The 17,266-nt window shown below is 42.9% G+C and overlaps 1 protein-coding gene across 1 annotated transcript in view; it reads right to left on the minus strand.

Annotated features, from left to right (window-relative positions):
- ryr2a (ryanodine receptor 2a (cardiac)) overlaps window positions 1–17,266 on the minus strand; it is a gene marked incomplete at both ends in the record, with an annotated part of 197,947 nt that overhangs the window by 48,778 nt on the left and 131,903 nt on the right. Inside the window, 11 exons of the mRNA XM_080021214.1 lie at window positions 2,507–2,677; window positions 2,767–2,859; window positions 3,652–3,739; window positions 6,526–6,683; window positions 6,871–6,953; window positions 7,354–7,546; window positions 8,925–9,052; window positions 10,352–10,482; window positions 10,589–10,670; window positions 10,896–11,134; window positions 12,032–12,092. Of these exons, the coding sequence (XP_079877340.1) occupies window positions 2,507–2,677; window positions 2,767–2,859; window positions 3,652–3,739; window positions 6,526–6,683; window positions 6,871–6,953; window positions 7,354–7,546; window positions 8,925–9,052; window positions 10,352–10,482; window positions 10,589–10,670; window positions 10,896–11,134; window positions 12,032–12,092 (1,427 nt within the window). The remainder of the gene's footprint in view (window positions 1–2,506; window positions 2,678–2,766; window positions 2,860–3,651; window positions 3,740–6,525; window positions 6,684–6,870; window positions 6,954–7,353; window positions 7,547–8,924; window positions 9,053–10,351; window positions 10,483–10,588; window positions 10,671–10,895; window positions 11,135–12,031; window positions 12,093–17,266) is intronic.

The raw sequence follows: 17,266 nt of genomic DNA on the forward strand, positions 1-17,266 counted from the left end.
GGGACTGGACAGGAGGCAGTTTACATCGCAGGCACAAAAAAAATATCGATGACTCGCTTCTCTCGGCCCGCCTCGGAATTCGTAGAAAGTATTCGGAGAAAACAAAACTTCCGCAGCACACAACGCCACGTTCTCGTACACGTTTCTCCCACTTTGAAAATAGTACCGCTAGTTCTTTATTTTATTTTGAATGTTTCGAAAAGGCAATAAATAGTGAAGTTTGTAGAATGTTAAAAATAATTTAATAGAAAATATTTTTGATTTTACTTTTTACTTTCAACACAGAGAACCTGTCGATAGTCGGTTGATTAGTCGATACATTTTAACAACCCTAATAATAATTAAAATGAACCATACAACAGCCCCATTATAATGCATAATAATCATGCTGCTTTACATTGATATTCATAATATAACATAAGGCTTTATGATAATCATTCATACAATTATATCAAAAGTAAGAATCATAATGTATTTTTCCCCGAATAATATGATTGCAGATAACGTATAGGTTGCATAGGCAACAACGGTTCCCTGAGGAGGGACCTGAGCTGTTACTCACGGGACTGATTGTCAAATCACGTAATCAAATCAAAAAGCTCTGCATTCACGCCATTGACGCCGCCGCCCTTCTATCCCGCCCCCGCAGGTATATAACGCGGCTCGACTTCTGCTTCCTCCTCTTTTTGCTGCTGAGCGCCTAAGAAGGGCACGTAACACAGTAATTGATCTGGTCCCTCCTCAGGGAACCGTGGTTGCCAACGCATCCTAGACATTCCCTATAGCAGGGATTGCGATCTAAGACTCATAGGATCGTATACCATCACGCAATAGTATGGTCATCACTCGATGGAGGTTCACATAATAACATAGACATGTCAGTGGACGTGTGATGAAAAATGATTACGGGATACTTCCTGTAACACCTCTATACTGAGGTCTGTGCGCCAAACACGTCATGTGGCAGCGAAGACAACAACATGTACCAATAAGTCCAAAGAAGGCATTCGGGACACCCGGGCTGGACACAGGCGTCAAATGCCCACCATAAAAATGCGACACCAGTGGGTGACTGCCTGGTGTGAAGCCATCCAAGCCCACATGACATGCGGAAATTGCTGCCAGATAAACCTTCAGTGTAGCAGTCGCTTTCACCTAAGCAAACAGTTCCTACAGGACCTGTAATATTGGCCCTATAGGGCAATCAGAGGGGGTGTGTCCCTGCTGTTTGCACCACTGGGCAAAAACATGCCGCCTCGGTGTGTATTGGGAGTGCGCAAAGGGCGCCCTGGTGCCCTGTATAATGGCAACCACCGCATCTGAGAGGCCCGAAGCTAGGAGCTTCTCCCTCTCAGGCCCCAGGCCCGAAGGCGCCATAGGCCTGGGTGCAGGTGCCAAATCGTTCCGCGCGCCTGTGTGAGTAGGTGAGAGGGAGAGCTTCCACAAGGGACAAACACTCGTCACACAAATCGGCGAACCACAGATGGCTGGGCCAATAAGGGGCCACCAGCTGCAGTACCAGGTTGTCCTCCTGCACCCCTGTCCAGCACTGGCTGAATGAGTGCCACATGGGGAAAAGCGTAGAGTCGCGCTTCCGGCCACAAGTTGGCCAACACGTCCGCGCCCAACAGTGGGTGGTCCCACCCCTAAGGAGAACCATAACAGGCACTTTGTCGTCAAACAGGTCGACCTCCGCCTGGCTGAACAGCTTCCAGATCATCTCCATCACCTGGAGATGTTGCAGCCTCGCAGGGGCCGGGTCTGCTGGAGCTCGCCCTGGGGAGGCTCTCCTCGCTCAAATCTGACGACTCTGTCTCGGCCCTGAGGCATATTCCCTGCTGTAGTTCCAGATATACCTCGGAAACGAGACAGTCAGGCTAGCACTAGTGGCAGTGTGAAAGGACCAGCTCCTGTGTTAGTGCTAGTGCTAGGCCTACCCGTGGTGGTCGCCTTTCTCCCGGTGGTGTTCGCAGTCCGGATACGACCTCCTCTATGCCATGACACTTTTTTTTTTCGCAGAGGAAAAGGAGAGTTATGGAGATAAAAAGAACGAATGAATGTACTGCCTCACCAAACGGTACTCGAGCCAGTGATTCACAGCAATTTATGCGAGTGGGATCCGAGAGGTTAAGCAGCCGTGGAAATGCGAGTATCTCGCGAAGTAAGAGGAGGAAGTGGAAGTCGAGCCGCGATAAATATACCCGCGGGGGCGGGACGGAAGTTCTGCGTCAACACTTTCAGTGCCTTTCAGGCTTGAATGCAGAGCTCTTTGATTGGATTACGTGATCTAACAATCAGTAACAGATCGCATTCCCTGGGATAGGAAGCTAGGAACACAACAATAATCCATTATGACAACTGAAATTAAAATTCTGTATAACAATTATAATATGGACCTCAAGCTAGTTTACCACCTTTGTCAACTTCCTCCACCCAAAATAAATAAAGAATAAGAAGAAAAAAGAAGTGAGTATGCTAGCCACCTATGAAGGAGCTACTTTACAACCTGTGTAAATCGGTTTTTGGCCAGTGCAATAAGCTCTTGGTCTCCAGGCGCACATATGTTCAGCCCGACAGGCAGCAAGCGCTTTAACGTGGCAACGATGAGGCTCGTCTGCAAGGAGTAACGATCCCCCTTCCTCTTCATCTTCTTCCTCTCCTGATCTGAAATAACCCCCTGAGAAAGAGGAGGAGAATCAGCACACCGTTTCATGGCAAGCGCAGGCGCATTTCAAGCACTCATTTGTTCATACTGTAGACTCACACCTTAGACATCTTGGACTTGGTGTCTGTGATGAGGAAGGACATGTTGTTGATTTCGTTTTGTACCACAAAATTCTGCTCCTCCCTCTTGAAGTTCTGTAGGGGGGAGCAAAGATGAAACGTTTAAAATCATAACTGTTACGGTTCGTGGACACACGCTAAAACCACCTCCACAGAAAGAATGGCTTTAGAAAATGGATGTCAAGGTTATGAGGCATCATTGGAGACACAAGTGTTCTGAGATGTGACTGTTCAGCGCTCAGAGGGTTTCATGGACTGTCAGGTGACTACATTTAAATAGCTCTACGAAGTAATGACAGCTTTTACCTAGCACAGAAGTTGTTCAATTGTTGGGTGTAGGATCCAGGCTGGACATTGTCATTTGAAAATGTTTGGTCCAGCATGGCCCCTCTCATACTCCAGTCTCCTCACCAGGGACGCATTTTTATTGGGACAAAATTCATTGCAAATGGATGCAACACATACTGTATGTTTTTCTCGTTTACATTTTTGGGGCATTTTCTTTTTATTGTAGAGATCAGTGGCGAGAGAGAAGAAATGGAGAGTAGAGAGAGGGAGAGACATGCAGCAAATGACCGCAGGCTGGAATCCAACCCTGGTCGCTGCAGGCGTTTTGCCTATATGGTACGCCCGCTTGTCCAGTTGAGCCACAAGGATGCCCCACACATCAGTTTGTTAAGCAAATCTCACAACAACAACCCACCCAAAATCAGGTTCAGAACCACTGAACCATTTTGCCAGAACCAGGTATTCCACAAAATTACACCTTTGTTGAGGACAATTGTATTAGATGGCGAAATCCACACAAACCTTGGACAATGTGTGATAATTGCTAACAGAGATCAATTTCTTGGGTGGCATCCTTACATGAGATTTAGCCCAGAAGATGAAAACCTCAGCCACCATGCGGAACAGCTCCTCTGCCTCTGGGTTTGGCTCCTTCAACCATTTGGCTCTGTGGAGAGTTGTTTGTTGAAAACCCAGAAAATGGAAGCACTGCCAATGAGGGGTGGGAATGTTTGGGGATTAAATATTGTTTGTGATATAACATTTGTATTCTTGAGGTCACGATTGGATTAAATATAGATTCTCGATTCATCAAGATTTTTTGGTTGAATTCAATAATTTTCCCATTTGACTACCGTAGACAACGTAATACATCACAAACCCAAAATAATAAGAAAATATTACACACAATCAAAAATTTGAACCTTGAGTAAATTGGATCGACTTATACTTAAGTATTTTCAAGTATATCAAAATATATTTAACAGTAGATCACCTCCTCTCAGGTGTCTTTTACATTTTGATGCAAAAACACCAAACATGACGTATATAGTATAAGACAACTTGTAAATATAACAGAGCAGACTTCTGTATGGGGAGTTAAACAAATGATGCCATTAATAATGAATTATGGATGACTATCTGTAATTGGTATGAAAACAGAATAATGTCACAGTTCAACTTCCTGGCATCTCTGGTGAAGCTCTCTTGTGAATTTAGGAAACAATACTTGGCATACACAAATATTACAGTGGGTTACGATTAGGGCTTGACCAATATAGTATATATATATATATATATATATATATATATATATATATATAATTTTTTTTAATGATTATTATTATTTTATTTTATTTTTTAGCCAATACTGATTTTAGGGGGCAAAGAATTCCGATAACCAATATTATCTGCTGATATTTTTCTGCAGGGCATGGTGCTCGGGGCTTTCCTGCGGTCATAGAGTGTCTATACGGCCACGAAGCCTTTTCTGCTGCTTGGAGGCGCGACGATATGATTCCAACCTCATACACCAGAACCAATTGGGACGAGTGGTGTGCACTCACCCGTGGACACACCCTGTGCACACACACACACGCACGCATACAGGCGGTCTCATCACAGGCATACACACACCACCAGCACCCGCTTTGAACACAGCTCCAACACCCTCCTGATTACAATACCTCCCCTTTTCTCCCTCATTTACTGCCATAGCTATCACAGGAAGAGGCCACGTGCTGAAATCCTGTTCCAGTTTTCCCAGACTCAATTAACTCTGTTTTGTTGATACATGTTGTCGTATGATTTTACTATGTTTACGTTTGTTCATGTAAATGTTATTGTTTGTTTCTATGTTTATTTGTCTCACCCGTGGTGATTCTCCCTTCTCTTGGAGTAGTGATTAGTTGTTTAAAGACCAAAACATGGTAAGCTCATTCTCCAAAGAGGGGGATTGATGGCAGTTTTGTGCAACAAAAAGCTGCTTTTATCATCCCAGTGCTTTTATCATCCCACAAGTCATCCACAGGAAAGAGTTGTTGTAAGCAGTACTTAATTTAAGTATTGAAGTATTTAGCATTTAAAGTATTTCTGATTCTGATTAATGATTAAAGAATTAATAAAAAGTTTGCAGACTATTTGCAGATAGCTCTGTCCTAAATACAATGGCATGCAAATACTCTGTGTTGTATGCCAAGCATGCTGACAGCACAGGTTAAAACATAAATTAAATTAATAAAAAATATATATATTATATAAATATATAATATTTTTTAAATCCCTCATCTTCATTTGATACTATTTTATTTTTGTCTTTGTTTTTTAAAATAATTCCTGGACCAATCCAGTAGTGACAGGTTAGAAAATAAAACTGACGATTCAGACCCGTTGCTCTAGAGCTGCAAACAAACTCCATGTGTGGGGACACAAACACGGAATATGTTTTCTACTGACTTGGGGGTGAGTAGAGAATGTCCAACTTGAATCTTTAGGGCTTAAACCCCGGCAGGGATGAATATAATGTTATAGTAGGCCTATCTCCGCAGACTCCGCGAGTTCACAATGGACACACATTGGTTATTATGATTCTATATTAAAAAATAAAGACTATTGGAATTCGAAAATCGATTTTGAATCTATTTTTATTTATATATATATATATATATATATATATATATATATATATATATATATATAAAATGTTTTTAACTTGTGCTGTCAGCATGCTGGGCATACAAGACGGAGTATTTGTATGCCATTGGATCTAGGACAGAGTTATCTGTAAGTGGAGTTCAAGTTCTCAACCTGCAATGCAACTCTTTATTGACTCTTTAATCGTCAAGAACTGTTGCAATAACTCCTGTGGGAGTGGGATGACAAGAGCACCGTTTTTTATGACACAGAGCCACCACCAATCCCTCTCTTTTGTGAACTATTTTATCATGTTTGGGTCTATAAACAACTAATCACTACTCCAAGAGGGGGAGAATCACCACAGATGAGACGAAACATAGAACCAAACAGCAACATGTACATGGACAAACATAAACATCAGACAACAACATGTAGGAAAACCGGAACAGCAATTAGGCACTTGGCCCCAACTTCCACAGTCATGGCAGTAAATGAAAAGGTGAGGGATGCAACCAGGAGGGTGCCGGGGCATGAGTAAAGAAGGCGATGGCGGTGTGCGCGCGCCCGTGACGAGACCACCTGTATGTGTGTGTGTGTATCTGTGCGCAAAGCGTCCACCGGTAAGTGCACAGGACCTGTCCCAGTTGGTTCTGGTGTATAAGGTCGGTATTACATTGTAGCGCCTCCAAGCAGCGGAAAAGGCCCGAAGTCACTGCTGAGTCCCGCAGCCGTACCGACACCCCATGGCCGCAGGAAAGCCCTGAGCACCCCGCAAAAAATACAATATTTAAAAAAATATGATGACTGAGAGGGGGTTACCTGTTGTAGTCAACAAAGCGAATGAGGAGGGGATAGAAAGCGTAAAGGTCCCGGACCAACACGGTGAACTCGTCCAAAACCAGAAGCTCGGCCTCTGACATCTCGCCCCTGCCCTCAGCCTTGGTGTGTTCCTCATCCATCAAGACCACCGCTGCCTTCTGCAAAACCAGAACCATGACTTGAGCAAGCAACAATTTCAAAATAAGGGCTGAGCCTGATGACCAGAGCAACAAAAATCAAGTGAGAATTTGACTGCAGAGAAGACACAAGAAACTGGCTGACATCTCGGTATTTTGTTTGATGATTTATTGATTTATCTTTTGTTTGTATAATAGAAACACCTACTTTCTTGAGTTTCTCCATCAGAGGCAGGAAGTGAGTCTTAAGTAGTTGTGCTTTGGCCTTGCTGATGATTGGCTGAGAGAAGACTTGAGAGCAGGAAGAAAGAAAGGAAAGGTAAAACTGAGAGCTACTTGTTTATCTGGCAATGTGCTCATTCAGAGAGTTATAGATAACCTTTTCACTACAGGACTTGATCATTGCAGTTGATTTGGGCCCATTTCTGGGCATGCACTCGTCTATTTTGACATTTGACATCTAGTTAAAGTGGTAATCCACAATATTATTTTGTTTAAAAACCCTGATATGTGATTTAGCTGGAACTTTATAAGAAGCAGTCATTCAATGTATTTGTGTTATGCAGTCTACATGCTGTTTCCATTGTGGTGCAATGCAAAGATCAGGCACATAGGGTAGAAGTGTACAGCATAGACTGTACCTTGCTTTGGTCGGTAAACTGTCACACAAACACACTCATGTAATATTAACCTGCCAGTCTCTTCATCCACGCCCCCTCATCGATGCCCAGGTTGTTGTAGATGATCTTGAGGATGTTTCCCAGAAGCGTGTTCATGTGTTCCGATGTGAGGGACGTGCAGCAGCTGGTCGCTTGTTCTGGGTTGCTCTCTGGTCCGTGCTCCCACCAGTGGGACAAGTAGCTGCACAACATGGGCAACACCACCTAGATAAAAGCAAAATAAATCATGACAGTATAAATTGTTCTTATCATACAATATCAGGTACACAACTAGTGGAACACTACAGATTTACTGTTTTTATATTCACATTGACATTCTGTGGTTTTATTATACTATACTACTATTATGACTAGTTTATTTTTCATATGACTGCAGATGTACAAGGTTTTTCATACCCTATATTATATTAAGCTGCTTTACAAATGCACTCCGAACAATATCAGGATAATCAGGTCTGGACATTGTCCGGAGTTACGCTTTCACAGATGTAGCGCACAACCGGAGATTATCAGTGTCAGATGCATTTACACTACCTGGAAATACTCCGGTTGGTTTAGGCGAGGGGCGGAGCCTGGGTGGAGCGTGCAGGAGGAAGGATGTGACGCAATGACGCTGCAGAGTTTTAGCACAGCCAAGATGGCGGATGAGGCTACCGACTTATCTTTTGGACGTTTTGGACGTAATATAAATGAAAGAGTGGAAAGGAATTTAAAGGAAAGCAGAAAAGATTACGAAGCAGCTACGCTCCGTGCACGAAGATCCACATGAAGGTAACTGGCACATGATGGTACATCATCAACACACGACACCCCTACTCGCTCCCTGTGAATGCTCCAGACAATTATCTGCTCTGTTCACTCATACCGCTCAATGGGGCATTATGCAGACTTTGCACTAGGGTTCTGGCTGGGTAAAATCCGGTCCAAATGATTCGGACATTTGCGTTCACACCTACAGCTTCTCTGGGTAACGTCCGGATAATTTCAGGGTTGCAGTGCATCTGTGAAAGCAGCTTTATAGTACATTATATTAGGGATGATATATTCTGCTACATTACATCAACCTGTGCCAACCAATAGGGCTACATACTATCCATTATTGTTATTATATTGTAACATATATATATATTATGCATATTATATATACATTATTATGAGAAAACACATTGCTGCCATACATCATCATAAGATTTGTACCACAGTATTTTTTTATATGTAAGTCCTCCGCTACCCTCACTTTCCGATTCATACATCTGTGTGGTATATAGTATATATTAATATTATCTTGTGTATTTTACATTTTCTATCCATTTTATCTTTTGTATCTTCCTCTACTTCGCTCTATTGCTTTAGCTGCTCTATCACTTGAATTTTCCCTTGAGGGGAATTGTCTTATCTTTGCCACTTGACAAACACCAATATCCTCAACCTCCTAATCTTGCCTCCTAATCTAACCTCCTGAAGTGTGACTTTTCCGTGGTGGTTGTAAAACACTAACAATAACAAATTAGCTTCTTCAAGTGGCATTTGAGCAATATTTCCAAGGTATTTAAATAATTTAATTTAGGATGAATCATCTCACCTCCATAACGTGGGGCATCTGAGTGTACCTCATCCCGGACTCGGCCAGCTCCATTATCTCTTCCAGAGTCTTCTCCAAGGACGGGATCAGGGGACATGCCTCGCCTACCTGAGAAGGAAGACCTAGCGCTGGGAAACACAATAAATTGATTAAACTTTTGTTTTGGCGCAGTATATCATCATCATCATTATATATTAAATGTTGTATTGATAACGTTAACATTATTGAAATACTTACTCTTCATGGAAACACTCAACATCGCAAATAAATAGTAAAAAAAAGTTTAACAATTTAAAGTGATTACAACCAGGTGAAGGTGAGAGTTAAATGAAATATACCAATTTAAGAAATATTTATTGTACACATTAATATGTATTCGTGTTCACTCTTGCTTTGTTTTTATCCCCTCTATCACTTAGTATGATTAAGTGATATTGTTTCTTGTTCTCTGTTAAAGCTCTTTAACAAATCGTGTTTAAAATAATTTGAGGTTTGCAAACAGATGAAATTGTGGCATTTTGCATTTACTCATCAGCTATGTGTAACCCAGGTGGAAACGGGTCACCTGAAATAAAATAAAATAAATTAAAATACTATTTCATTCAAACACCTTTCTACATTAAAATAATTAGTCACAGAGAACTAGAAAAATATTTTTAAGTGAAATACATATTGTATTAAATTACATTTTTTTGGTTAAATTATTATTGGAAAAAACAAGATTATTCAATTACCCATCTATGTTTGTCCGGAAATATTTCTAAAAGTCAAAGGTTGAAGGACCTTCACGAAGCAAATCACTGATCAATTACTTTGCCTGATAAAGGTACTTGGACCAAAATGTTGCTTTATGAAAAGCATAAATATTTTAAATGCAAGTTTAGTAAACTGCTTGAATAGTTAGCCAATAATGGTAGGGAGCCTGTCGCTTTGCAGCTCGCCTTCATCCAGCTGCAGGGGGCAGAGTGACGACGGGCGACGAGCTGACAGCTTCACAGCAACAAAAAAGGTTGAGCTGGTTTCAACTTTATGCAAATAAGTAGCTGATGGATGGCAAGATTATTTACGTGATTTTTTTCGGGAGGTAATTTATTTTGCTAAGTAAACAGCTCCATCATTCCTCCTCCTCCATAAAATTTTAAAAAGTACACACGGCCCATCTGTCTATATGATGTATATAAAATATGGCAGAGGAGAGAGGTTTGAAATATTTGGCACGCATACAACAGCCAATCGATTTTGAGCCGACACACCTACAAATGCTGGGTGCACAGAAGCCTTGTCCCCAGCAGTCTGACCCTAGCATAAGAAAAGATAATTCTATCATTCAGCCAATCATGAACCAACATGGTCATCAGCCCCGCCCGTCACTCTCTATCTTCTCGAAGCTTGTCAGTTCGCTGTTGACCTACTTTAAAAAAAAATACCTGCTCTGTCTTTGGCCCCTTTCGTGTTGTAGATTGAGAAGCTGTTGAACTTGTTGAAGTGAGGCTCCAGGAAGGCCACAGGGAAGGCCGCTGAGAAGGCAGCGAGACATTCGCCTAAAGCCGGACGCTGCCTGGAAATGTGAGGGAAGGAAACAGGAGGAGAGAGGAGGTTAAAAGGGAGATAATGGTTACAGAACGGTGGAAGGAGGGAAAGAGGAGAGACAGAAGACACTGTACCTCTCCACATAGATGCTCTTGCTGGTTCCTAGAGAGTAGAGGCTGTTGAGGATTCTGTAGCAGGACACCTGGACGTCGTCCACTGGAAGTAAAGGACAGAATCGAAAATTACTCCACCAGACCAATGTTTGTTCATAGGTCTCCTTTATGAACCGTGGGTGTAACGAAACTGTGTGTGAAACATGAGTAGAGGCAAATTAACCCACGTTTCAGCCTTAATCGATTTGATATTAATGGTGACATTTAACTATTAATGACTTTTCTCAGGAGCCCCTGGAACCTCTTGAAAGACCTGGTCCATACTTACATATGAGGTCCTCCCCGAACAGATTCTGGCCTATGTGTTCAAACAGAGACGAGAGCACCGGCAGCAGGGCGAAGGTGGTGTAGTTGATGATCTGGGTGACACCTCGCGGCTGGCTCTGGCTGTGGGTGAACTGGCCCAGCTTCAGGTTCTCCTGGGTCTTCTCCAGGTCCTCTGCTGCGTTGTCCAAGAACGCTCGCAGGGCGGTTTTGACTGACTCCAGGCCCGTCTTCATCACCGTCCTGCGAGGAAGGAGGACACATGTTGACTCCACGACTCAAGACATACAGTACATGCAAAAATAAGCATCATTACTTAAGAATAAAATAATAAAATAATAGATTTAACTAATTACTCTCGTATGAATAAAAAAGTATTGTTTCCACACATCTGTTTTAAGGCAAATAATGAAAAAATGTCCTATAATACTTACAATTCTAAATTAAAGGAAAAGGGGAGGTGGAACAATAGCATGTGACAAGTCTCTCTTAAGATGAGATAAGATAAGATACAAAACTTTATCAATTATATAAATAAGTAACAAACAGCTTAAGAAATATACAGCCTTGATTTCAATGAGATACCAAGTTGTGTGTTTTTACTTCTCAGATCTCCACAGGTACTAAAGGAAGGTACACACCGAGATGTTTGTGGTGCTGAAGCCAACATTTCAGCGTCACCTGCGCTGGTGTCTTGCGCAAACTCTAGCGACTCCTCAACAAGGGCTATACTCAAAATCTACTCTACAAATATTGAATGCTTCTGAAAGACCCATAATCAGTCAAAAAATGTATTATCAGATGGTTATTATTCATATATGGTATAAGTATTTGTCAAGTTAAACCTTGAGATTGAGTGTCATAAAGAGGCACGTTATGAATATACATTATGAATATTTACTTGAAATGATAGACATGGATAATGACAACATAAATAAAAATAAAGAGGTAAAACTACCCCAAAAGATACTGTACTATAAAGATAAGTTAAGTTATACGTTGTGATTTGTTGCTTCCAACTCTGATTATACAAAGTCCTCACTGTATGTGCTTCCAAATCTCATCCTGGTTCATGGATTATGGGTGTAAATGATTGATTAAATGAAGAAATGTCTGTGCACACACACTGACATAACTCACCTGGCATCGAGCGTCTGTCCAAGTATGTGGAGGCAGTTGACGATGGAAGTGGCGTCGTTGCCTGAGGGGATTGAAAGGAGGGCAGAGTCAAATAATGGAGGAACCATGGCGTCAGGGTTGTTCATGGGGTGGCTCATGTAACATCGATCAGGGAGGTGAGCATCCTGAAATTTTCACATCACATCCCTGATTTATGTGAGCAACATGGTTGAAAGGAAAGAGATGCACCACACTTAAAAATGACATAATGAGAAAAAAAATATATATGTACAGTGGTACTTTGACTTACGAGTTTAATTCGTTCCGTGACAGAGCTCATAATTCAATCTGCTCGTATAGCAAATCAATTTTCCCCATTGAAATTTATTGAAATGCCATTAATCCGCTCCAGCCCCCAGAAAAACACCCCATTGTTTTTTGTTACATGTTTTTAAATAAGAAAAATGTATTTATAAATAACAAATATTGTATAAAAACATAATAAAACATAATAAAAGAGAATGTGGAAGAGAATCGCTCATGTTTTTCTATGATTTCATGCTTTAATTCAATCGACATCACCCGCTTCTCCTCCTCAGCGCTTACTTTCTTAGGACCCATGGTTAGAAATGTTTTTTTTGGCAAAATAACTGCACAAAAAGCACAAATCGCGAGCACAAAACACAAAAGAGATGCTTCCACGCTCAGGTAACCACGTGAAGTGAATGAGTGAGACGCAGGATGCTGGCCGGATTCGCTGGCCACGCCCACCAGCGGCGGTGCACCTGAAGCTCGCTCCTCGTAACTCACATTTTTTCTCTTCACAAAAAATTGACGGAACGACGGCTCGTAACTCGGAAAACTCGCATGTTAGTGCGCTCGTAACTCAAGGTACCACTGTTTACAGTACATAAATCTATAATTTCCATAAATTATTCTCGAAAACCAGGCCTCAAATTCTTACAGAATTGTATTAATTGCATTTTTTGATTGTTTAAATTTAATAATGTCTTCAAAGATTTGCAAAACCCAAACTAACGTTTAACATAAATAATAATTTTTACAATTCTAAGAGTAGGGGAATCTAGATTTTTAGACAAGGACGGATATTTCTGTTATTATAGTAATTTTTTCAGACCGCAGCATAAGTAAGGAACATCTCTTTAATGTACACAGCCTTGCAGTGGGTCGCTCTTACTGGAGTTGTGGGAAATTCTGTGGAATTACACACCACATCGCACGTGCATGTGCATGCTAGCACAGAGGAAGTCGTAAAGCAGACAATGAGCACACAACTGTGTTGGTGTGTGTGTGTGTGTGTGTGTGTGTGTGTGTATGTGTGTGTGTGTGTGTGTGCGTGTGTGTGTGTTTGCGAGCTGTCGTGCAACAACCATTTTCCATAGATTCCTATGCAGTACTGCTTGGACAATAGAGTGAACACTATGTATATTATATTATGTTCTTTTCATTCTCTCTAATTATCTCTCCATCTCTCCTTCACACACACACACACACACGCACACACGCACACACGCAAACACACGCAAACCTTGATTCATTATTAACACTTCAGAGAATCTAATTCATTTTTAAGTTGAGAGCTTTGAAAAGTGCAGAAAGAAAGCAAGATCTTAGAGGAGGTGCAGAGACAGGCAGGGAGCAACAGAGAGAGAGAGGTGGATGGATTTAGTAGGGTAGGATGAAATAGGTAGTGATAGAAAATGACACATGGAGGGAGGGAAACACAGGACAGATGGAGAAAGACAGAGAGGGGAACGATGGAGCAAGATAACAGGAAGGAAAGTGTTTGTCATGCAGTGGAGGGAGAGCGTGGTCGTTATGAACATTTTCCACGGACAAGTCATCGTCCATCTTTTGGGACAGGAACGCTTCAGTAGTAATGGATGCAGCCGTCTCCACTACAGACACGCAGGAGTGAGACTCCATGCATGGAAGCAAGACCTGCGTTTATTTATTTAAAACTATCTACTGAGAGAACAGAAACCCTGTCCAACTGGTGACTGATTGGCAAGATAAAAAAGTTGGGATTCCTAAAGTCCTCCACACTACAGAATGTGTCAAAAACAGAGCTAATGTACAGTAGAAATCAATGCACATCTAGGCAACGCAAACAGTGGGAGGGAGCAGGACTGGCCTAATCATCTCGACAGACTTCACCAGGCATTAGCCAGGTCCCAACAGATTTATCTGACAATACTCTGGCAGATGCACACAAGATGTTTACTTATATCAAGCCCACCAAAGAAGGCTTACAGCAGTGTAAACAGAGAATTTAAAGGCAATTTATCGGCAAACAGAAAAACACAAAACACACGGCACTCGTGCGTGTATTCCTCATTTAATGCATTCAAAATGGAACCTCAGACCTTGATCATTTCATCTCTAAAAGACTGCCCAGTAAACAGGGTTAAACGTGAGTAAAGCACAGCTTTCATTTCCATTTGAGGTATTGATGTTACGCTCACTGACTCAGAACGGATGTGAAACCATAACTAGACATAAAAACTATCAGGTAAGAAGTCAAAGTCCACAAGGTTTATTACAAAAAAAAAGGCAGGGGATCAAAACCAGGAGATCAGTCAGAGAGGGCAAAAGAATCAGAGACAGGGAATCAAGAATCTGTTCAGATAGATAGTAGTGTGGGGGAAAGCTCAGCGTAATGCAAGAGACAATCTGGCAGAGAACAAAGCCAAGTGGACTGGTGTTTATACAGAGGGACTAATGAGGGATTGAGATGCAGGTGGGGGAAACCAGGTGAAAGGAAGGGAGAGACAGTAAAGCAAAAGGAAGTGGGCGGAGCTGAAGTGACATGGAGGTTAGTGACATGGCATGAGGAAATGAGCAGATGAAAATAAAACATGAAAACAAATATAAGTACTGGGAGATCAGGGAGAATTCATTACAGAACAGCCCCCCCTAGGGAAGTCCCACAAGGCTGGTCCGGATGGTCTCTTAAAGCGGGCTCTCCTTAAGCGGCTTGAGTCTTGAGATGTCGAAGGTGAGATGGATGCAGAGAGACTGGGGAAGGAGCAGGCGATAAGATGCTGGGTTGATGATCTTGGCCATGGGGAATGGCCCTACAAAGTGTCGGGCAAGCTTTCTGGACTCAAGACGGAGGGGTAAGTCCCGCGTAGAGAGCCAGACCTTCTGTCCCTGAGTGTAGGGAGGAGCCGGGGTGCGACGACGGTTGGCTGATCTCTGATAGTGGTCAATGGTGCATAGTAGAGTGGCACGGGCCAGCCACCAGGTATGTTGGCACCACAGGATGAAGGCTTGAACAGATGGGATGCTGGCCTCACGTTTCTGCTCGGGAAACAGAGGAGGGTGATAGCCTTTTCCCATCCGTCTCCCGCCTTGATGTGGACCAGATGATAAATGTTCTGGAGATCGACCTTGGTGAACATGGTTGCCCCCTGCAGGAGTTCGAGAGCAGAAGATAAGAGTGGAAGGGGGTAGACAGCTGGACACTTAGTGGCCCCCCCGGTCACAGTACAGACAGCAGTTCTCCCTCCGGTGGCGCTGTCATTCCACTGACGACAGCCTGGTCCCACCAAGCTCCATGGCCTCAGCTGAGTCGCAAGGGGTGCTCGAGGTAGAATCCGACAAGGAGGGAGGAGGTGATGCTGGTGGTTGCGGAAGACCTCTGGTCAGAGCCCTCTCATGCCTCCGCTCCAGGAGACGCCAGTCTATGAGGATGGCCGTGGCGATGAGAGTTTTAAGATCTTCCCGTGGGTCCCAAGCCACAAGCTCATTCTTAATGACAGCAGAAGGCCCATGGTAAAGCCATTGGCCCGCCATGAGGAATTTTAACCGCTCTTGCCTGGGAGAGTGTAAGGGTCTGAGGGTCACAGGTCCATTGCGAGCGTCCAAGGGTCACAGGTCTGAGGGTCACGTATCCTAACTCTCTGGGATATGTGAGGGGTCGCAGTTCAAAAGTTAACAAGCATAGTGTGGGGATGGACTGGCAGGTACATGGAGCTCCGGAGAAGCATTGCGGAGTGGAGAGGTAAGGTTTCGGACTGGAAATGGCCTGAACAGGAGAACTGGTAGATGATGCAGCCGCCATCGTTTGATTGACCAGAGTGAGCTCCTGGATCCGGAGCCTCCACATATTCTTCATGGCCTGCAGCGGATTCCTGGAGAGCCCCCGCAATGGCGGTGAGTTGTTGTCCGTGTGGGTGTAGAGCACAAGCCTGTGCCGCCAACTCTCGTCTGAGAGTCTCTGAGTCAGGTGGGTTAATTTATGGCCAGATTGTACTGTTATGCTCTCTGACTCAGAACGCATGTGAACCCATAAGCACGACACACAAAACAATCAGGTAAGAAGTCAAAGTCCCCAAGGCAGGGGGTCAAAACCAGATCAGTCAGAGAAGTCAAACTTATCCGGCAGGAAAAAGGCAGAGAATCAGGGTACAGGGAAACAGGCAGAGAATCAGTGTCCAGATAATAAGGAAGAGGTTCGGCCGGAAGGTACAGGAAACAGGCAGTTCAGCTCAGCTCAGCGTAATGCAAGAGACAATCTGGCAGAGAACAAAGGGCAGTGGACTAGTATTTATAATGAGAGAATGAGCTGCAGGCAGGAGCAACCAGGTGAAGGGAAAGGAGTGACAGCAAAGCAAAAGGCAGAGAGCGGATCTGAAATGACATGGAGGTTAGTGACATGGCATGAGGAAATGACCAGAGGTAAATAAAACATGAAAAAAATAAATAGTGGGGGATCAGGAAAAATTCATGATGATTGAAGCCTATAGAGCTTAAAGGAGAACTCCAGCACCATTTAACCTAAACCTTATTTTTCTATCATTGGGAGTAATTAGAGTATAGCTGATTATTCCATATTCAGTGAAACTACATATAGCTTACTGCATACACTACAATGTGGCAATTGCGACCGTTCTTTGGTCTGATGCCCTATTGTATAACGTATTGCAGATCGATGCTTGACAGCCAGCCGAGGCTTTTCTTTCAATATTGGATCAATTTAAAAGATTCCGAGGCCAATCACTCGGGTTGACTACCAATGATCTAAAAATAAGGTTATCAACTTAAAGGTTATCCTTTCAGTTTATGTGTTTGATTAAATGTGAGGCAATGTAACATTTGCATATATCAGAAAGCATCACACCTTCAACTTTAATATATGCACATTTCTTAGATATCGCGCGAGCGTGCACACACACACACACACACACACACACACACACACACACACACACACACACACATGGTCCAAGC

The sequence above is a fragment of the Zeus faber genome, assembly GCF_960531495.2.
Source record: "Zeus faber genome assembly, chromosome: 20".
In the NCBI taxonomy this organism is placed as follows: domain Eukaryota; kingdom Metazoa; phylum Chordata; class Actinopteri; order Zeiformes; family Zeidae; genus Zeus; species Zeus faber.